The sequence below is a fragment of the Acipenser ruthenus genome, chromosome 6 (assembly GCF_902713425.1).
Source record: "Acipenser ruthenus chromosome 6, fAciRut3.2 maternal haplotype, whole genome shotgun sequence".
Lineage (NCBI taxonomy): Eukaryota > Metazoa > Chordata > Actinopteri > Acipenseriformes > Acipenseridae > Acipenser > Acipenser ruthenus.
Window position 1 is genome coordinate 18059729 of NC_081194.1, and position 23166 is coordinate 18082894.

At 36.5% G+C, this 23166-nt stretch overlaps 1 protein-coding gene across 8 annotated transcripts in view; it reads right to left on the minus strand.

Moving 5' to 3' along the window:
• sash1a (SAM and SH3 domain containing 1a) overlaps nucleotides 1-23166 on the minus strand; it is a 313025-nt gene that overhangs the window by 54469 nt on the left and 235390 nt on the right. For 5 of the 8 annotated variants that reach the window (XM_059025155.1, XM_059025161.1, XM_059025157.1 and 2 more), the window contains one exon: nucleotides 812-940. In XM_059025155.1, coding sequence (XP_058881138.1) covers nucleotides 812-940 — 129 coding nt within the window. Of the gene's footprint in view, nucleotides 1-811; nucleotides 941-17689; nucleotides 17852-18045; nucleotides 18499-22235; nucleotides 22439-23166 lie in introns of those variants that run through there. The other 3 variants (XM_059025159.1, XM_059025156.1, XM_059025158.1) reach the window with 3 other exon arrangements.

Below are 23166 nucleotides of genomic sequence, written 5' to 3' on the forward strand. Positions count from 1 at the left end.
ATAACTCCACTTTAAATGGCCGGGCACTTTTGATAACTTGCCGTTTTTTCACATTTCCAATGTGTTTTTGTTTCAGATACTTAATTCACAGCCTTTTACTCTACCAAAAAGCCATTTACCACCCCTATCTCACTAAATTTTGCATATCATGTATTCAGTAAAAAAAAAAAAAAAAAAAAGTTTACTCGTCAGTGCTGTTTAAAGGTTTTCAGCTTGGATCTATGAGCAGTATCAACTGCTGAGCGGGTAGGAAAACTCAGAACACTTTCATTACATTAGAATTTGGATTGCATTAAAAAACTAAAAAAGGTAGCTTTGTTCCTTCTTACTGGCGTTTTATGTTCTGGCCCACAGCCTCAACACACAGATGCCTGTACAAAAGAGCTCTGTTTAAAACATTACGATATTCAAAATCTACATGTAACCATAGGAAAAGTTTGCTTGTTGTTTTGTTGTGTATTATTAAAACTTATATACAGCACCACAGGAATGTATTTGAATTGTCACTAACTGAGAAGCCAAAAGGATTCTGGGAAAATGTAAACAAGACTGAAATATCTTGCAGTACAAGTATATTCACCCATGTAACATTTTACAGGTTGTGTTTACAATGGCACATTGTCCTACTGAATTCAAACAAATTCTCTCTGTTATAAATTCCACACTTTCCTCATTCCAATCTACATTTCCATATGAGCTGCCATGTACTGTATAAGTACAGCTGTGTGAGCAAATTCAACACCTACAAAAACAAAAAATGCACTGGAATCTTGGGATTGATTTTCACAAGTCACAAGGATCCATTTCTTACCACATCAATTTCCTGAGACACTCTGCGTCTGCGTAGCTCCTCCATCCTCTCACATACGTCGCTGAAGCAGGTGTTGTAATACTCAGAGTACTGCTGGGCCAGGTCATCAATGTTTCCCAATGAACCATCCTAGAGGGAGGAGACAGAGCAGGATACAGCTGGTCAGCAGTCAGAAGATATTAAACTTTCCAAATACATTCACTACACATTGTACTGATCAACCAAATTGCCATATGCCGTCTCAGTTACCACCTACACAAACACAAGTACACATACAATTCCTTTACATTGCAACAATGAGTAAGATCTGGGCAGGAGCCCATATCACGACTCATTTTAAATAGTTGGCAGAACTGAACATTTTTTCTACAAGGCCTGGCATCCACAAACCACGACATCTTCCCTCTCAGTGATATAGCTGCATCCTTGCATGAACTGCCCTTGTGCACACTCAGCAAAGCGGGATCTCCTGTCCTGATTTATGAAGTACAAATCCTGTCATTTCCCAGAAATAAATATAAAACAATTCAGTTTGTTTTGGGCACAAATTGTGACTGCACAGAGTTCCTGTTGCTATGCACTGTTACACACATACCCTGGAACAGGCAGATGTGCTAAGCGTTCCTATAAAACTTGGGATGTCGAAATATCTGTCACAAGGTAACATTTATTGGTTTGGGTTGAACCTTGAGATATTACATATATTATACAAAAAATGTTAACTACACGCACTGCTTTAACTATTCAAATCCCACAATACTGACTGCTAATAAAGTTCCATACATGAAACATATAGACGGTGCCTCATGCCTTTGGTCAGGGCGCATGCTAATGGTTTACTGACTTGCAAACAAAACTGCAGTACGAGTACTGCTGTACTAGACTACGTAAAAAGTAATGAATCTGATAGTTACTGGGGATCTGGCTTTTCTGTTCCGTACCACATCATGGATCGTTATTGTTGTGTTACATGTTTGACAATGTGGGCAACAATCCTTACACTATTACTGCACTAGAGCAGACATTTTTAAAAGAGCTTTGAAACAGACTTTAAAGTCATAAGTCTAAAATGCTGTCAGGATGTTAACAATAAAAAGAAAAATGACAGGTGCGTTATTTAAAAAGTTGTAGCAACGTGTAACACTACATTTTTCAGAACCCTTACTCTTTAAGCTGCTATACAATGGGAGTTTTTCCACTCCTCAAGTACCTGGTAAGGTATAAGTATATTTTCCAGACACACTGCTTGTTCAAAATTAACATGCCTACTGGAGATGGGTTGGGCCTAGACCACTTGGTTAATGTATCACAAGCCAGGGTCATATGGTCATTTCTCAGGGTGGATAGGTATTTAGAAACAATAGATAAATGGCTCCCAGTTTTGCGGGTTTTACACCTATACTCAAATTCTCTGACCAGTACCTGCAGATTTTCAACATAAAAGGTGCGACTAAGCTCTCTTATGCCTTCTTAAAAAAAAAAAAAAACATGTAAAGATATAGGCCTATCTTTTACAGTAAGTCAAATGCTTTATTTTCCATTTTATAGTTAGTTTTATACAGTAAAAGGACTGTACATATAACAATAATATATAAAGACACAAGAGAGGCTGCAGAAATTAGAGGCTTCCAACTTAAATACTTAAACATTCCAAACTAAATTATGAGATGGGTTGTTTGTGCAACAACAGAAATTGCATGGTACAGGTTGCAATCACTCTTTCTGTATTTATTATGGGCCATAATGTCATCGTCCCCTGGAACAAAATCAATAAATAAATACATAAATAAATAAATACATAAATAAATAAGTAAGTTGGTTGTAGTACATTGGAGGATAAAATTAATCAAAGATTTTGTGTTGAATTTGCCAGATAATTCTGGTTTTGCTGAGTTTAAATCATAAAAAAAACATTAAGGAGACCTGATTAAATAGCGACTCTGTAGCAACCAGCAAACTATATAAATTTGCCATCATGTATGAATAGGTTTTTATATCTGAGCCTTATACAGCTGTGGAAAGCTAGTTTATTTATCTGCTGAAGAGCTGCTGACAAGATGCCACACCAGCCCTTCCACTGGCATGCAGCTGCTGATTAAATAGATGGCTGATTACTGGCAGTTTCCAGGGAACTATGCCAGCTATGAATGCAGGCCAGTTAATTAGCAAAACATTCCTGCAGCTTATACAACACTGGAATATGAACTTACTAATACAAGTTCAACATGGTTGTGATTTTCCTTGAGGTTTCTGCTCTCAGACAAGTTTTAAAACTCACTGAATTTCTTTGAAACAACTTAAAAACATATTTTAAAAACAAATCACTGTAAAAACAGGAACTGGCTACATGTTTGTATAAACACATATTGGCTATCTGTTCACACTTCTTAATCTAGGAAAACATATTTCCTAAAGAGAGTCTGATTGCTTCCAGATTTTATTTTTTTCTTTAACACACTCATTTTATTAAATCCTTTGTGTGAAGAAACCATGAAAATTCGACAAAACAACTCATAGGCACAACTTTGCCATATTTGATAAAACTGCAACTCCTATTGTTATAAAGCAATACAACCCTACTGGGTGAAGTCTAAAAGCACAAAGTATTTAAAAGTGGCATGCTAAACAATTCTGTGCTTTAAGCATAGAAACCTATCTATCCAACTACACTCATATGCATCTCTTGCCATGTAGTGTTTCCATAGGTATCTCCTCTCTCCAAGTGTGTGAGAGTGCGTGTTGCTAACAGACCAATGTTAAAGTTCAGTTCCTTTCAGCCAAACAGTACACCCACCTCACCCATGTCTCTATGTCTATCAGTAAGCTCAATTGAAATCTGAACCACATCTATTTTGAGGGGTAGATGAAGGGTACAACTTTGAAACTTAAACAACTTGTTGTTTGCTTCTATAATGTGGAAAATAACATTTTGATCCATGCGACTTAGTGACTTTGGAAATTTGCATTTCAATACTACGCTTGGGTTACAGGTGTGCTCTTGTTCCACAGGTGATTTATTTAGCGCTTTCAAAGCCAGAATGACTCACATACCACTCATATGCAGAGCAATATTGATTTTTGAAGGTACTCTGCCTGGGTTTGTATATGCCCATCAACCTTAACTTGCCCTCTCGTTAAAATGCAACTCAAATTCCAGTGCCCCTAGAGTGATCTTTCCAATTACAACATACATATTTGCCCTCCACTGTACTTACCATTAACCATGCGAAATAGAAAATGAACACAAGGAGATTTAGTAACACCTGACTGCTTTCTTTGCTGGATCCAAAAGAGCAATCAAGTGGGACTGATTTATATTCAGTGTGTGTGTGTGTGTGTGTGTGTGTGTGTGTTACTGCGTGTTTGTGCTCTATTAATACCTGCCCATAATGTAACAGCTCGATACAGCTCCATAGAAAGCCAACCTTAAACGCTGTGTTGAACCAGACAATGCAGCTGTAACAGATGATGTAATCAACACCAGGTACAACCAGGACCGTACCAAGGGGGGTGGAAGCAGTGTGGCCGCACAGGGCGCTGACCTGAAGGGGGCGCTGATTGGCTGACGAAGAATAAGTAAAACAAATTTGTGCAATAACGATTCAAAACAAAACATGACAAAAGAAATGAAAGCGCTTCATTAGTCAGCAGCCAACCTGAGGGGGGGGCGTCGACTGGCTGACGAATAATAAGGCCAAATAAAAAAAATGTGTGGTTTGGGTTACCAGACCGACCCTAAATATGTTTTGCTGATAACAGGCTACACTTTTGGCTATCAATCTGAAAAACTGACCACTGTGCGCAGCTGTGTTTTCGCTCTCTGGAAGTCCCGCAGCAAACAAGATCTTCAGTTCATATAAAATGTTGGGGTCTGAGCAGCACGGCTGCAGCGTATCGCCAAGTAGTTGTTTTGCACTATTGTTTGAAAAATGCGACCACATACCAGAAAAAAGAATTCTAACCAGTGTTAGACTACTTTTAAATGTCTAATGCTCCCGACACATGTTTTCCTTACTGTGTCTGCGTGTGCTCTCTGGCTAAACAGTAGCCTACTGAAATTAAACAAGCAGCATCGAGAACTGAATTTGACGTGGCAACTGGTTTTTAAAGGGCAATTGCATTTTCATTTTTTTTTTTTTTTAAATGTTATCACATAACATGTGTTGACATTTCTAAAATAAACTAACTAAAAATGAGTACAATAGCTGACCTTATTTTATTTTCCTTCCAAAACTGACAAACTAAACAACAGCACTCAACAGGCACTGCCTTCCTCATCGATTCTGCGTTCCGAGCAAGATCTCTCGATTTGCTGAAAATAATTGTGAAAGCTTATAATACAAAGCGAAAATTGTTTAATGTCATATCAGTGTTTACAAATACACAAGACGCCTGTTTTTATTAGACTATAATATAAAGCCTTCTGTTTTTTATTTTATTGCAAACATTTGGTCGTGTTAATTCTTTATTTGTGACCTGCTATTTTGTCAGATTTTTTTTTTAATTGTATGCATTTTATTGCTTGTTTCTTATTCCTGTGATCTATGATGTCTGTATGGTCTTTATATGTTTTATTGTAAGAGCTTTGGGATATTATATTGTATGTAAAAAAGGGCGCAAGTGTAAGGCTAATATTGTCTTTTTATTTATGCTTTCATTTTTATTTGCACCCTGCAGTTTCATGGGGTTTTTTTTTACGGCTTAGCATGCAGCATGCGATTAGTGTGTATGCTATATGGTGGTCATTTCGAGGACTTGTCTTATTTGAAAGAACTGAAAGAGTTCCTTTGCTATATTGTGTTGTGACTGACCGTGCTGTGTCAAAGGACAGTGTGTCATTTTGAGAGATGTCCTGCAGTGTTGATACCAAGCTTTTTCTATTTTGTGGGCAGAATATCTCCAGTTTTAAATAATCATTGTCTAATCCTAAACATTTTTAAACGAGACATTTAGTGTATGGAAAATAGCTGTTTTAAAAATATATATATATATTGGTAATCTAAAACATAGTTCCAGTCTTCACATAATATAATTCTTTACATGCAAATAAACATTTTACCATCTAACTATCAGTATAATTTTTCAAGCAGGTGGGTGATTTATTTGCAAGTTCACCAATAATCCAATGTAGTTTTAGAAAGCTGAAATTGATTAAAAATGATATCTGAAACTCCATGGTCCAAGAACACTTGTCTAATCTAACCATTATAGCCACTGAATTTGCACTGGTCAGCTCTCTGAACTATAACAAGTTCTGGGGGTGGCGGGCGCTGGATTTGTATCTTGCACAGGGCGCCATCAGTGATCGGTACGACTCTGGGTGCAACAGTAAGAAGGTATTTAACCAGGGCAGATTTTATGTCTGTTAAAGAAAACTTGGCTTGGCCTGTGGGATAAAAGCCATAATGTATGGTTAATTGTCCATATTCAGAGCAATAATAAATGTGGCTACCACTGCCACTTCCAGACTGCCAGTATACCTTCATGACAAAATTCTGACCTGTCATTAGTCAGCTGTGCTCACCTGGTCTAAGTAAATGCACAATATCCATTGGCTGCAATATATTAAAAAAAAAAAAAAAAAAAAACAGAAACACAGATGAAATTACCAGATATTGTGTCGAAAAATGTGGAATTGTGCATTATTATTTTTTTTTTGGTCAATAGGCTTGTGAGTTGTCTGACCATTATTATTTAGTTGCAATTATACCACAAAAGAACGATATTTCCAGTTGTTTCTGAAGAACTGTGTTACAGTTTTAAAATGTAACTACACATTGGCTAGGTATTTAAAACACATTTTGACGAAGTAAGGACTGAACCCAAGCCCCTTTGGTTACAGTCCAGGCACCCTGGCAGCTAAGCTATGCGAGGATAGAGAATGTAATGAGAGTAACTTTTTTTTTTGGGGGGGGGGGGGGAGGAGGGGGTGTAAAATAAATAAATTACTACTCTTGTACTCCTACCGTTTCCTGATGTGCTATTACATGACTGAAACATTTCAACAGTTGCCAATGGCTGGCATCCTGTTTAACTTATAAATCTCCACCATGAGAACAGTTTCTTGAAGCTGTTCTGCTACAGTAAAACAATAAAAAAAATAATAACCCCTTCGCTAGTGAAATTACTGTAGCCAACAGGGGATGAAATGTGGAGGTGCTGACTGTAGCCCACCCTTTTTGGGAAGGTTTCCTGAGAAAATCTACTACGCTGTAAAAGAAAAGGGCGCCACAGACAGAGGACGGAAACTTGGGCGTTGTCCATCCCACAGCGCTGAGCTTATCGTCTGGCCTTCCATAAACAGGGAGTTTTGCAGCCTGTGAAAACATTGCTTTTAAATATGGAACGGAGTGCTATTTAAAAATGAAACACATGTTTGGAGGCCCAATAACACTACAATACTCCTGGCAGGTATTCACACCACTGCTTTTCTTTTCAAATGTCTTTCAAGATTTGATACAAACAGGTCCAATGAGGAACAAGTGAGGGCTCTGTTCCCTCCAAATTTTTGGACAACGTTCCCAGTTTGTTGATTTCATTTTAATTTTATGTTCACTTCTAGTTTCCAAAAAGGTCATGGTGAAATTGAAAAATGTTTCACAATAATTTTTAAAAAGTAAACAATCAAATTACTACAATAGCTTGCTGAAATTACTGGCATTACGTTAGGTAGTCTTGTATACTTGTATGCAATCACAATTACATTTGGTTAAAGTCCAAAATGACAATTTTTAACCACATTTACACATGTTCTGACAATGTAAGGCTCTCCTTCTGTACACACTCAAAACCTATTGTACCTTGGAACTTTTTTGTTTGTTTGTTTCAATGTATCAAATCACAAATGGATGTGTACTTGAGCTGGAATGACATGCCTTGTTATAGTTAAATAGTTAAATAACCTGCCAAAAGATTTTAGCTTCAAAAGTCAGGTACTAATTTGATGTCCAGTTAGCTGCAGTCATGCTTGGGCCTCTTGTTCAGTAATACTGAAAAGCACAGGTACCGTACCTCAATCCTGCATTGTAGGGCTTCACAATGCATGTGGAACAGCATTGTTCTTTGATGGATATATAGTGCCAGGGGGGAGAGCTAAGGTGAGCTGTGCCTGTGTATCTGCAGTGTGTTGCAGGCACCACGCTGGGAGTCCCAAGGCATTCGGGAGTGGTCAGTGGGAGTGTCAGTGGGGAGGCAAGAATCTGAAAATTGCTCCCAGCAACAGAATTACCAGACATTCATTCTCAGTATATATTTTGAAATAGTTTTTTTTTTTTTTTTCTTGCTGATGTGGCAGTTTAAAAAGTAAAGAAATTGTACCTTCATTATCACATATTTCAGCACTGTGCATGAACGCTTTGATCCAGAGTGCTTGATAAACTTAACTAGTGTGTTAAAGTCACTAGTGGTAAATATGTCAGCCTTAGAATGGTTAAAACATTGCTCCCCATTTAAAGTGAAATGACAGGCCACACCCTGTCTCTAAAGTATGCCTACTGTATAACACGGTTAATGAGCAGCAGAAAAAGCAGTAGTTTTCTATAGCTCAGTAAACAACAGCCTTTGAAATTTGAGCATCAGCTTTTTAAACAGGGTTTCTGCCGCTGTGTTCCTGCCAAAAGCCTTAAACAGAACTATGTCCAACCTTTCATGTTTTAAAAAGCAATATGCTCAAAACATTCTGAATACAATGCACCCTGTAGGCATTCTTTTGTGCAATACTGTTGGTATAGTATTCATTTTTTTTAACACATCGTCTTCCAGAAAGAACTTCATCACTGTCTGCATACAGTACATCGATGTCCAAAACTGTGAAATTATCTTTTGAAATGCCAGTTACAAACATCTGTTAAACTCAGTGTCTGAATATGCACAAACCAAAGCCCAGACACACATTCCTTCCGCATCTAAATCTGGCTGTTCCAAACAATATTGTCATTTATAAAAATGAGAAACTAAATTTGCTACCCAGAATCTCAACAAAAGCAGCGATAAATAGGTTCACAATATACTTTTCAGTAAGTATTCATTTGAAGCCACCTCATTTACAGTTTGTTACAGTTTTCTGTAAACGCTGAGTATGTCAGTTACAGCACACCTTCGGCCAGACCTTCGATGAGTGCCCTGAGGAACCAAGCCATCTGGTCCCAGAAGACCACTGGTTGAAAAAAAAGTCTAGTTTATACTGGACTGCACTTGCACAAACACAAGGGGGACATTAATAGTATTCAGAACTGTTTGAAAGTACAAGAATGCTCAATGTGCATAAAGAGCAGTGTGGAGTAGTGGTTAGGGCTCTGGAGTCTTGACCAGAGGGTCATTGGGTTCAATCCCAGGTGGGAGACACTGCTGCTGTACCCTTGAGCAAGGTACTTTACCTAGATTGCTCCAGTAAAAACCCAACTGTATAAATGGGTAATTGTATGTAAAAATAATGTGATATCTTGTAACAATTGTAAATTGCCCTGGAAAGGGCGTATGCTAAGAAATAAATAATAATAATAATAATAATAATAATAATAATAATAATAATAATAATAATAATAATAATAATAATAATAAATAGCTCTTTATAAAGGATTGTTAGAAGCCTGCATGCTGATTGGTCCATCAGTGTTCCAAGCCGTTACAATATCCAGCACAACGTCACACTTAGGAACAAAGGCAAATCACTGCACCTGTGCTAACCACGTATCACTGCACCACCAAAATCAAAGAAAACGCCTGTCAAAACACCTACTATCATGGAAGATACTGAAGACATCAAGGTGTCTTGTCATATCTTCCAGTTTATATTAATTTGCACTACGAACCAGTTTGCTATTTCAGACAAGACGATGTTTTGGTATTTTATTTGTTTTACATACTAGGTCATTTTCTGTAACTTCGGTCGGATCCAGATGTCAGATATTCAAAGTTTTATTTTCCTCCTTTTAGTTAGTATCAGCCGTTGTTTTGTGAAACTGACTGTTCGTTAATTTTTAACTGTGGATATTTTTATATTTTTCGATAGTATCTACATTACTAAATGCAATGTCTTAACCAATCCGACTCTCGCCTTTCTTCACTGTCTCGCTTGTCCTTTACTACTGCGTACTTACTCTCTTTACAGATTAAAAAAATGAAACATTAACGTGCTAGAAAAAAACTCTTAAATGACTAGCTTTCTGAAAAAAACACAATTTGGCTTTAAATGAAGTACTTCATCCCAACAAAGCACCTTAAACTCGTGCGCTGTTTGGTATACTCAGAGCCAATGGGAGTGAATTACCTGGCAACAATATTACCTAGATGCAGGAAGGCAGGCACCTCACAGATATACAACTAAGCAAGGTTTTTTTTGATAGTTATTCAAAGTCAGAAAAATTAACTGAAACACATTTAAGCAAGGTTTTTATAGTTATTTAAAGTCTTTATTAATAAAAAAAAGTATTGCTTTTACTGAAACCAAAAAAAAAAAGAATGTTTTACTTGAATATTATTTTTAGTTCATAGGGACTATTTTCTGTTTTGGAAGGTTACACCTCAAAATGTTAACAAATCTTTAGAAACTATATAGATTTCTCCTTTTTTATATAAAACATTTATAAATCACTTGTATAGAAGCAGTAAGGCACGAGAGGACATTGGTTGTGCTGGATATTGTCACTTCTTGGTTGCTTGCAGGGACTTGACTGCATCTCGTGCCTAACAACGTACCAAGAAGTGACAATATCCAGCAAAACCCATGCCCTATCGTGCCTTATTGCTTAACTGCATAATTCCATCTTCACAACACTAAATGCCTCTGTGGTATCCTGAACTCAAAACATCTGTTGTAATAAAACCTGTCACACACAAAGGAAAATGCAAACAAACTGTTTACAAGGCAGCAATGTTAATTCGGAACATTCCTTCCGAGGAGTCATTTATATACTGCAGATACAAAAGTGGCTTTTCAAGACCAACAGCAAGGAAAGTGGTGGTAGGAAAGCTGGGAACGATGTTAACAAAAAAAAAAAGGGAACCTGCTTTAGTTCTCGATACATTTTCTCGACTTATGCTAAAAAGGGCTTTGTCACTAAAATTGTAATTCATATAGTACTTTCTTGCATCATGATGTAAACATTTGTTTAAATGGTATTTTTGTTCGAATATGAATTTTTTCACCCATTGTCACAATGATCTCAAACTGGTCAATTTTATCTTAATGGCAATTGCTGGATTGTACCGTATTGACAGGCAAATGTGAGAGATCTAACTTAAGAGAAAGTAGTGGACACTTTTTGTTGTTGGTTTATTGAAAAGAGTACTGTACACAGAAGCATATTTGTGTTAATTTGCAGATTACACAATTTTGAACCATGTTTAAAAAAAAAAAAAAAGAAATGTAAATAAAAGTCCCTGTTTGAACAATTCAGTGTTTGAGTTTAGCAAACACACACAGCTGCTTACTGTATGCACTGCACTAAACACATACTCAAATTCAAACCAAACTGTGCATCAGATCCACTGTGTCAATAGTGGTGACCAATCATAATCCACATATATATATATATATATATATATATATATATATATATATATATATATATATATATATATATATATATATATATATATATATAAATAAACATATATGTCTTTCTTAGTTATGGAGACACAAATAACAAACATAAAACAGAGAAAACCACTGGGTTAGTAACTTACTTTTGTGAGATTTTATTAGGGCGGAGGAATTTCATATTTTATAGTACTACATGGAAATGCAGAAGCATTACTCAACCACACAATGCTCTTACACCAATGCTAATAAATTCACATGGTTTTCCTGTACTGAAAACAAGATGCTTTAAGGCCGTTACACACCAGACGCGATGCAAAGAGCGACACGAGAAAATCAATAAAACCTATGCTTTTCAATAGCACCCTTCACACCAAAGAGTGACACGACAAGCGACGTCGGCGCGACACAAATTCCAACACGAGCGATGAAAAAAAAAAAAATAGAACCTGGTCCTATTTTTGCGAATTCGTCGCGCGACAACTACACAACTGAGCAATCAGAGAACAGCTTCATGCTTAATTATTAAATACGAGCGCAGCAGCAGTTTTGCCCGTACAACCATTGTTATTGTTTCATTTCCTGGTCTGACGGCACCACCCACACGCACCACAATTTCCAGATGTGGCGTTGTGTCTGTGATCGCTTCTGGTGTGCACAGTGATATCACAGCGAATTTGTCGTGTCACTCCAGTAAAAATCGTGTCGCGTCTGGTGTGTGAAGGCCTTTAGAAAAGAATATATCAACAATGTGAACTACATCCAGTTAATGTATTTTTACAACTTAAACTAGATACAGAAGCAGTATATACTTTTTGTATGATACTTTACACTGAACAGCACAAGTTCAGTCTCAGCAATGTTCAGCGATAATGGCATTACTAGCCGGAACTTTTGTCGTCTTGACCTTTTGCTGGGATAAGCAACAGGTGTTTTTTTTAGGATGATTTTGCAGTACCAGAGAGTCCACCTGGATTACATCAACCATGTATTTATAGTGGTAATCCTGGTATAACCATGGATAGGTGGTTAATGCAATCCAGTTCCCTAGCACTACAAAATGCTCCCAGTAAATTAATCTGTGGCTTATTCTGGCTGGGTACAGGTTGCGCCAATCAACCACTTAGTTTATTATAGATTTCCCTCAGAACGTATGGTTGAGAAGTAGAATGTTGATAGTGTCAATATTTCTCAAAACTAGTTTACCAATAGATTTTGTTAAAACTAGACTAGTTACAGAATCTAAAGTAATGCATTTTCAACATGGAAACTGCAAAATAATCACTGTTAGTGGCTTTGAACACAAACTTCTAAGTGGAACTGAGGGAAAGTCTCTCTTTAGATATTGTCTAAGAAAACAACTGGGCTTTTAAGGACTTACATTCATTTTAAATAAATATTTCTGTATTTCATTTTAAAATGACATTTCATAAATAAAACATGACCGTCATTGTTTTCTATCTTCTTATCTGGTCTGTTTCATTTGATTAGTAATTTGGTTTAAAAAAAAAAAAAAGCTATACCAGAGGTCACGTTAATGCAAATATTTTGCGTCCTAGATGCAAAATAAATCCATTTAATTGGTCTTCCGTTCACGGGACGCACAGAATGGGAAATGGATGAAGACGTGCACATTCGTGGTAATCCATTACAATGCAGCAAAATGACTGTAAAATACTTCCTTGTTTAAAAAAAAACTTCTGGAATATAACAGCCTTGATTAAGGTACACTCCAGTCCTGTAGGTGGTATCAATAAGCCTCATATTTGGCTTATGCAGCAATATAAAGAAGGATATTTACTTCTTGACGTTTCTGGCGCCAGACCAGTGTCCGACAATATGGCGACAATCTGAAGTTTTTTTGCTAAGCAGTCAGCATCTTCTGTGGAACACCTCCTAAGAGATCACTTTGCCTAAGGAAACACACTTTGGGTGAAACTGATTTTTGCCATTGTAAATGCCACAGCTAAAGGAACAGGAACTTCGCTTAAGAAGAACACCTTCTTGACACCTATAGCGATTCGTTCACAACTGATGTTTTGTAACCTGACAACTCATTATCAAACTTAAATTAAAATGGTTTACTCAGTCTTTTCAAAAGCGACTTGTCATTGCGAGAGTGTCTTGAGGCACACTGATTGGTTTATTAAATCTTTCCAGAACCAGCGTCATATCATTGACTCATTTGTATTCTGATTTCCAGAGTGCACCTCATCGCTACAAAATGGCATGTAAACAAACGGCAAAATGCGCCGCTGTTTCTCTTGCTGCAAAAAGTTGGAAATTGTTTGAGCTGTTGAAAAAAAAAACCTGAATTAGACACAAGTCGCCGAGCAATTTGATGTTTCCTATTCTGGTGAGTTGCTTCACCATTCTGTTAAATAATGTGGGTAGGGGTGGTGTGTCAATTTAGTTTGACAGTTAGTTTATTAACGTTAGTTTGTCTGTTACTTTATTATTATTAACATTTACATACTTATTCAGTTCATTTCATATGTTGATGCACAAGCGTCATGACAAGTAATACATATTTATTTATTGATTGTCATAGGAACGGTCTACTGTTAGTATATACTAGCATAAAGAAAAGTGTGTCTGTATTCATATGTATATCTATACACAGAGACTGTTTAAACTATGACATATCATAGAGTTTAAATGTTCATAAATGTGTACCAAAATGCAGGTCCCTGGAGTTTATTAGCCTTTATGTTAACAACTGATCGTTTAGGATCTGATGGATGGGATGCAAAATTCTGGGCATGTGTGTTTCAGGAATGTATGAACAGAAAACCTAGCACGACCTTTGCTATACTTTCACAGATTTATGCGCTACAACAAACAAACAAAAAAACAGATGACAAATGGCACACCTTCAAAGGCCGTTAATCTTTCAATCAAATTCTTTCTTTCTTTAATGGATTTAATTACTTACACATTTTATAAAAATACTTTTACAATACTATTTCAAAACATGACTGCATAGCACAAAACACCATTCTCTAGTTATAATTTGCCAAATATAGACAAACTTACATACAGTAAAGGCAAATTAAATTAATACAAATCTAAACTGAACAAAACAGAGACATCAAATGATATGGTTTGGCACAGGTTGATTAGTAGCTAACCCAGTCAAAAACCATTGGTAATAGCTGATTAAAACAACCACAAGCATTACCAATTTGAGTAACTCTGAAGCCATAATATCTGCTATCAATAGATACTGTCTTGAAACCATTAAAAAGGTTAGCCCCTAAAGGTTGAACTGAACAAAGTCAACAAAAGAGTGATGTTCAGTGAAATGCCTGAAGCACAAGAATTAGATTCCCATTCCCATTTCAGAGAGCACTGGTCTAACCCAGCGATTCTCAAACTATGGGGCGCGCCTCCCAAGGGAGTCGCGGCAAGGTGTCAAGGGAGGCGCGAGCTGTGTGGTTTTTTTTAGGTTGGATGATTTGGAAAAAAAATTACAAATTATTATATATTTTAAATGTATTATATTTAAAAATAACTAAAGTAAAATAACGCAAAAAGCTTTTGTTTAACGTGCTAATGTCCCTTAGCAACTGTAATAAGTAACACGTATGTTGCGTGGTTCTCCCCCCCCAAAGTAAAATTAAAAACAATATCGGCAGCGCGCTTACAGTGAGAAACAGCTTTAAGAGAAATGGATCGCTTTGTGACAAAGGGAGAAAAACGTACAACACAAACCGAAGTGAGGGCAGCAGCGGAGGTTTCAGCAAAACGCAGAAGCCGAACATATGACGAAGCATATTTAAAACTGGCCTTTACATGGAGCGGGTCCAGCGGTGCACCGAGGCCTCAAATGTGCGGCGAAATACTGGCAAACCACAGTATGCGGCTCTGCAAGCTACGCCAGCATTTCGAAACACGACAACCCTACCTTAGTATCACAATCCTGTGTAAAGTTTTTTCACAGGAAGCGCAATGAGTTAATTTCTTTATTGCGCTTTTATAAAAAAAGTATCGCAAAGCACTGTACAGTACATAGCAGAAAAAAGAACAAACCACAATACATTTGGACAGCATGTCACACATACAACTGCCACAGTCAGACCATTTAAATAACAGTATACACATAATAATACAAAAGCAGCAATTTTGAAGTTACATTAAAACCCACTAAGATAAGAAAGTTAACAGGACAAAAAACAAAAAAAGAGATTTTAGCTGCTTCCATTTGTACTGTTTTTGAATTAATACTTCTGAAACTCGTACTGCTCTATATTGATCAAATCCTTTCAACTTTTTTACTCATTTTTTTTGCAACATATAGGATTTTCAGTTTGTTATGTTGTTTTAGTAAACTGGGGAGGCGCAGTTATTTTTTTTTTCATAGCTCCGGGTGGCTCACTATGACAAAGTTTGAGAACCACTGGTCTAGCCTGTATAGTTTATGCTAAAGCAATAGAACCTCCAACAACAGTAATCTATTCAAATTCTATAAACTTTTAGTATCGAAATCAGCCCATCTAACTACAATATTTCCAGTACTGGTAATTCCATTTAAAATTTGTTTTTAGTGGTAACGGTCCCAAATAGCAGACTATAGTTGACTAACTAAAGTAGTACCATACCTGTTTTTCCTGAATACACAAACATAGCATTTGAAAGAAGTAGTTACCATTATTCAATTATAATCAAATCTACATAAAGAAACCTCCACCGATCAGACCTTGGTGGTAGCCCATCACAGCCTACCACTACACAAATTTCTACAAAGCCTAGTTATTTTTCACTGTTAACATCTGGCCTCTCAGTCATAGGCAGCATCAGAAGGGTCACCTAAAATGAAATGCTGCATCCTAAAAGCCAATTCCATTCAAATGTAATGTTTGTTACACTGATAAATAATCAATATCGGACTACTGGCAAGACTTTGAAACTTCATCAAACTCCTGTGTATGAAACCAGGCCAATCACCACAAAAATCATTGACTTTGGTATGTTTGTTACACTATTTTCATGAAATTACCCTTAAATAGATTATACAAATAATCTATGTCTATTAACTTTCGCAACTAAAATACCAAAGTTTTACTAAAATAAAACACTATACCGGGGGTGTCCAATCATTGGCCATTCTACTCCACATTTAACAGGTAAAATGATATAATTGACTATTTCAGGGTCTGGATGGGGGTTTAATTGGTTGAATTAAACTCTTTAGAACAGGACTGGAACAAAGACCAGGAGTAGAAGGGCCAACTTTGGCACCCCAGGCTCATGCAAGTGTCTGCAGCACTGTGTATGGTGTGGTTACTGGAGTTCAGCCTGCACAAAGAATTCCTCAAGTCTCTTTTAACACGCCTGCTGGAACACAAACAGACTGCCCTCGTGCAAAACAGCTCCAATACACAAGAATGCATCTAAACTCTGCTGCTACTGGAAATGGGCTATTCATGGCATTTTAGAGGCAGATGTTGCAAGTACACAGAAACAGTGCTTCAATTATCTGAAACTGAAGAGATACATTAAAACAAAGACGTTATGAAACAGTAGCTTCCGGTCACCCAACAGCTTCAATGCAATGGATAAACACACTCCTGAGACCGGCTGTCAGCAAGGGACCTGCTTTATATTTCAGACACAGCCCTTAACCTCGTATAATTAGTATGACAACTTTCTTATATATTTGTGGCAGGTTCACTTGAAACACCTGGAAAAACACTTAATCAACTAAAGTCATGTTCGAATCAAAACACGACTCCTCATCAATTGCAAAACAAACCTATATATCACCAACAAATAACCTTAAGAACTGATAAGACTAATTTGAATTACTGTACAGAGGCAATAAAGGCAAAATCTAACAGAACTGTTACAGTAGTTAATTTGTGTGTGTATATATATATATATATATATATATATATATATATATATATATATATATATATATATATAATGTAGGCTACTTGAAAATGTGCACCACGGGTTCGAGTTCGTTTGGCGTTTTTTGTTAGTATTTATTTATTTTAATTACCGTAAATGCATAAACTTAGCAACATCAGTTAAAATCTAAACAGAAACTTCTGAACTGTCTGACATTGTAATATTTGCAATTAAGTCTCAATAATGTAGTACAAGCTAGTGAAACCTCCTAGGACTTCAGCAGCTCATCCTTACGTATTCCCACATGCAATGCGCACTCGCGGCACAGTACGGCAGCAACAAGTTTTACCATACATTTTCACATTCAGCATGTTTATCTTTACTTGCACGGATTTTATATCCGGATTAGTGAACATTCACAAAATGCTCATGTTGTATCCCCGCGACAATATTTTTTAAATAAAGTGTAACCAATCACATACCATTTTCAATCTCTGGACGGAGCACCAATTTCCAAATTCCAGTTTGAGGAGACGGAGTCCACCAATATAAATGTACACGTTTCCCAATCCGGTTTTAATTCAAATGGCAATAGTAGCCAAGTTATCAATATATTATTATTATTATTATTATTATTATTATTATTATTATTATTATTATTATTATTATTATAAGATGCCTTGGCTGAATGTCTTTGCATGTCACCATGCCATATTAGTCAACTCCTAAATGCACAATTGAAACCCCTTTGGTGACACATAAGTGAAGAGGCTGACTCAGATGACTAATCTTCCTGCCTCCACTCCCCTCCCCCATCCCAAATGACCCACAGACTTACCAGCATCCCCATGACATCGGTCCATAGCTTAGAGAAGTTGTCAGACACCTTGTTGTCTAACTGGGGCTCTGGGCTGGAGGTACCTTGATCACCCTCCATTTACTTTCCTCGCCTGACTTAGAGAGTTTCAGCGCAGACACATGAAAACAAAAACACGTTCTGTCAAAATCGATGACAAGCACCCCAGAAGCAGACAACACGTTATCTGTCCTCTTTCACCGTGCTTTCAACTATTCATGATTCATGGATCCAGTGAAGATACCCACACACTTCAAGTAAACAACATATACAAAAATATTCTCCCAGGGGAAAACGACGTCCAACTTCAGTAACGACATCGTTCCATTTTGCATGTGTTTTATCTTTTCTTTTTTTCTTTTCTTTCAAGCACTGACACGTATTAGATCCCTAAAGTTTACATCCCTTCCCAAAACTTGTCTGGTGGAGCCTGCAACAACACACAGGGAATAACAACTGGTCTGAACCAAAAAGTTCCAGCAGGGGGGGGGGATCTAAAAATATGCTACAAAAAGGATTTTAAACTTCAGAAGTCTTGGTTTACAATATAGAAATGTGTTTCTTACACTGCTTCACCCGCTTTTTTAAAAGGTACAGACTGTGTTGTTAAAAATCTCAGCACTGAATATGTTTCTAAAATTCTCTGTACCCGTCTGCTTAAAATTAACTCCCCCAACTTCACATGACTATTTTTTCTCTCCTCCCAGCTAAACATTTAGCAACAAAAGGTGCTACCAATTTAAGACGTTGTGGACATTAGCTGCAAGCAGTGACATCTCCTCTTAAACGTGATGGCCGAAGTTTATTGCAGATTATGTGCACGTGTTTATGAACATTTTCAGACAATATATTTGTAGTCATTCTTTTCCTACAAGTGGTTCACGCTAGTTTTTGACATTTTAAACTCATCGTTTTCCAGCCACCACCTTTTCCCCTGGGCAGGACACAAATACCCTGCCTCGTTAAAAAAAAAAAAAAAAAACGCTCCCTGAACACTGTTTAAGGAAAGACGTATTGTTTCTGTCCTATTTATATGTTATTTGAACTTGCAATGCTAATTATTTAAACTCATTATGTGATGTATTATTTTAAAAGGTCACAAGTAGTCCTACTATCCTCTCAGAATCAATGCTCACAAACGAGATGCAGCATGATTAATGGAAAAATAAAATGCATTCCACAAAATCCCACTTTAGGAACAGAAATACATCCTTGCCTCATTTGTAATTCTTCATAATTACTATAGATACAATGTCAAACTAACACTTTGTGGTTAGGTGGTTAGATTTACTTCAAGTAACTTCCACAATTCTATTACTTCAATTTTAGGGGGTTGACGTTCATGAAAACACACACACACACACACACACACACACATATATATATATTATTGTAACAATCTTGGCTCCCGCAGGCAGGCGCATCACAGAGGGCGAGGCAATCCACACACAGGTGGAGGTCAGGCCAGGCACGAACCCGGGACCTCTCGCACTGAAGCACATTTATACACAGTTGTCGTCAAAAGTTTACATACCCTCTATTTGCAACAATGTTATTTGCCAATGTATTAAGTCTTATAAATATTGTTTGATACACTATACTTACATGGCAATGATACCTCTTGTGAGTGTGTTGAACACTCATTCGTCTTACCAAGTGGTAATAAAAATCTGGTGAATTAACTGAGTTAAGGCACACAGTACCAATATTTATGACTCCAACTCTATGAAAGTCAAAGGAGTTAATTCATAAATATTGGTAAACTGTGCCTTAACTCAGTTTTATTATTTTGGCGTGAACCCGGCCCAAAACAGGGATTCAACGTGTTACCAGAACTTAAACCTGAGTCTTACTTCACTTAACTACATGAAGATCGGTACAATAATTTAGATCTTTTATTTATCATCATGGAATCAAAGAAACTACAAAATGATATCGCAAAAGTCTACCGGAACCCATAGTAGTATTGCAGTATTTCATGTTAGATTTTGAAAAGTGACATTTTTCGTTTATATCAAAAACTGCAATGCAGTATGTAATTAACGGAACACTATTTGGCAGGTTTCATTACGCAAAAAAACCTTAAGAGTTTAGATTTTACGTATTTAGAAAAGTTCTTAAAGCCTGTTACATGGGCTGTGCTTTTAATACTTGTGGAACAAGAGAGTAGTGTTTCAGTTAAGAAACAGGTGTGACCACTGAAAACAGACACCTCTCAAAGTTACAAAAACATGTTAAAAGTCACAAAGATATGGTAATGAAGCCAATGAAATGGTAGAAAATGTTTCAAGTATAACAAGATTTTATTTATGTATGGTGTTATTTCTGGGTTCACCTTTACCTCTTATTTAAAATATATGGGGCTAGTGGTTGTAAAAAAAAAAAAAACTTTGCACACATACTGAAGCAACCTGTACAAACACAAAGCAGAGACTGACCTCTTTAGAAAAGAGGCCTCTACTGTACATGCAATAAAGGGTGGAGTGTTGATATTGTCACTGACACCCATCTTTTGCCTTTAGCAGGTCCAGCTCTCGATTTTCAAATCAGTTGAAAGCATCTGGCTAAACCTAGTCATTTTTTAATAGATTCCAAGATAGGTTAAAGCACAACCTCTACCACACCAGCCAAGCAAATGTCACCCAATGCTGGTCACCAGGCAAGGGGAAATTTTCTCTGGCATCCCCACCAGATCAAAAATATAAACCTGATGACTTTTTGTTTCACACTCCAACAAACAAGGCCACAGCTTTTCATTTCCCTTTCTTGTATTTGAGAATTAGTGGATGTCCTGTGCATGCTGTTGACTGATGTTTCCTCTCACTTCCTTGAAGAGGAGATACTTACTAGTTTAGGGTAACCCTTTGGGGTACTGTTACTTATGTACTGAATTCACAAAATAAGCTTGCACTGTGATTTGAGTTGATTTGAGGTTTTTTCTTCCCTCCTCTCAATGTTACCGAGTTGGAAAACATCAACAAACCATCCCAATATTAGTCACAATTTGTGAATATCATTATGCAACCCTCATTAAAACATCATCAAATTACATCTAATTATAAGTATTCTTTAATAAACCACTTATAATCAAGTTAGGGAAAGAAAACAGATTTTTGTATGGGTGCAGACTCACTACCCATACAATTGCTTACATTAAACTAACATTTATGGCTTCAAAGTGAAATGCAGCATAAACTTATGTTTAAAATATAAATATATACTGTAACTTTGTGACTTCCTGTGCCTGACTTTTACAGATAATTATTAGCTTAAAGCTTTTCTATATATTAACAGGAGTCTGTTTCCTAATGAAACTTCTGATCATTAGGAAAACCTCCACTGTGTTTTTTTTTTATTTTACTTTGCTCAGCTAAATTCATATGTTTATGTTTGCAGACAAAACAGCAACAACAAAAAAAACCCTTACCAAGTACTTTACTGGTTGCTTATAATTAATGAATACATTAAATCTTTAGCAGTAACAGGAAGCCACACACAAAGCAACAATAACATAATATAGGCCTACTTAACCTGCAGGCAGATTAATCGTTACAATAGTATACTTAACCTGAGAGCAGAAAAACAATTAAAATAGGATACTTAACCTGCAATTAAATTAACATACAAACTGTGGGCCAAAGTAAAAAAAAAAAAAAATATATATATATATATATATATATATATATATATATATATATATATATATATATATATATATTATATATTTATTTTTATTTTTTTAAAACACACACATAGACATATCAGGGCCCACTAATGGGAGGCAGAGTACTGGTACAGCACAAGGAAAAATGACTGTCCTCTGAGGAACAGCAGTTTTGAAACTTTGAAAATCTATCTGAGGTTGTTGGAATGGAATATTACTTTCCTCTCTGAGTCAACAGATTGTGTTATGGTTCATTAGTTACTGACTTAAACAGAACAATACATATTTGATCCAAAATAAAAACTAAACAATTCTCAGTCAGAATCAACTCTATTATTATAATTTGTTTTATTGTGGATGCTCTACTACGAGAACACTAACAATATATATATATATATGGTCTGCACCAAGTTCAATACAATCCGATTCCTTGTTTAAAATCATAAAAGCTTTATGCCAATCTAAACAGTTCAAGAGGGGCCAGTAAAGAAGGCTTTAAAGAACTTACCATGTGACTTCAATGTAATAGCAACGCTCCCACCAATAGAAAAGTTATTCTTCCAAGGTCTGGCTTGACTCCACAGGTCTTGTACCGGTTAGTAGATCTGTGCATGGAACATAACGGCTCCTAGCTTCTTGGAATTAAAATAAAACGCACTTCACATTCCAAATTAACTACTGCGCAAGAATCTCCAACAAGCAGTGTAAGCTCCACAGTCACAGCCAAAAAAGTCCACAGGATAATGAATAGAATAATAAAAACAAGTCAACCACTGCCCACAGGCCTCTCCTTATTTTTTTCCTTCTCTGTTAAACAAAGGTTATGTCTGCAGCTGGGTTTAAAAAAAAAAAAGCCCTTCCTTTCACAAACACTTTTTTTTTCCAATTTTGCCAGAGATGTAATTTCCCTCACACTGTCAACTTGCTTATACCACACTGAAGTCGAGTGGCAAAAGTTTCAAGCTGAACATTGACACCCATAATGCAGCATTTAACAGCTTTCCTGTTTCATCCTACCTCCTCTGGAGCATTCGCATGAGGCCAGCCACCTAGCCAAACCCTATCCTGCTGTGAAACAAACTGATAACACTAGATAGCCACCGGGGCTTTCCCCCCAGACCTTACAATAACACATTCACTGTTCTACATTAAAAAAAAGAAAGAAAGAAAGAAAATGGGCCAAGTTTTCAGCTATGGTGCATTCCAATGCACCTTTTTACTGAAAAGAAAACTTGAAATAAACCACTTAAAGTGTGTTTTTTTTACAGTAAGTACACCTATCTCTTTTGTTTAAATTGAGTCTTTAACCTGACTTGTGACAAATCACTGTCCAGATTATTATTTCAACTGCTTGAAGTGATATTAAGCTTTTTTTTAATTCTATCTTGAACCAGAGACCAATAGCCTCCTACTGCTGGAAGCATGTCAATTCACAACAA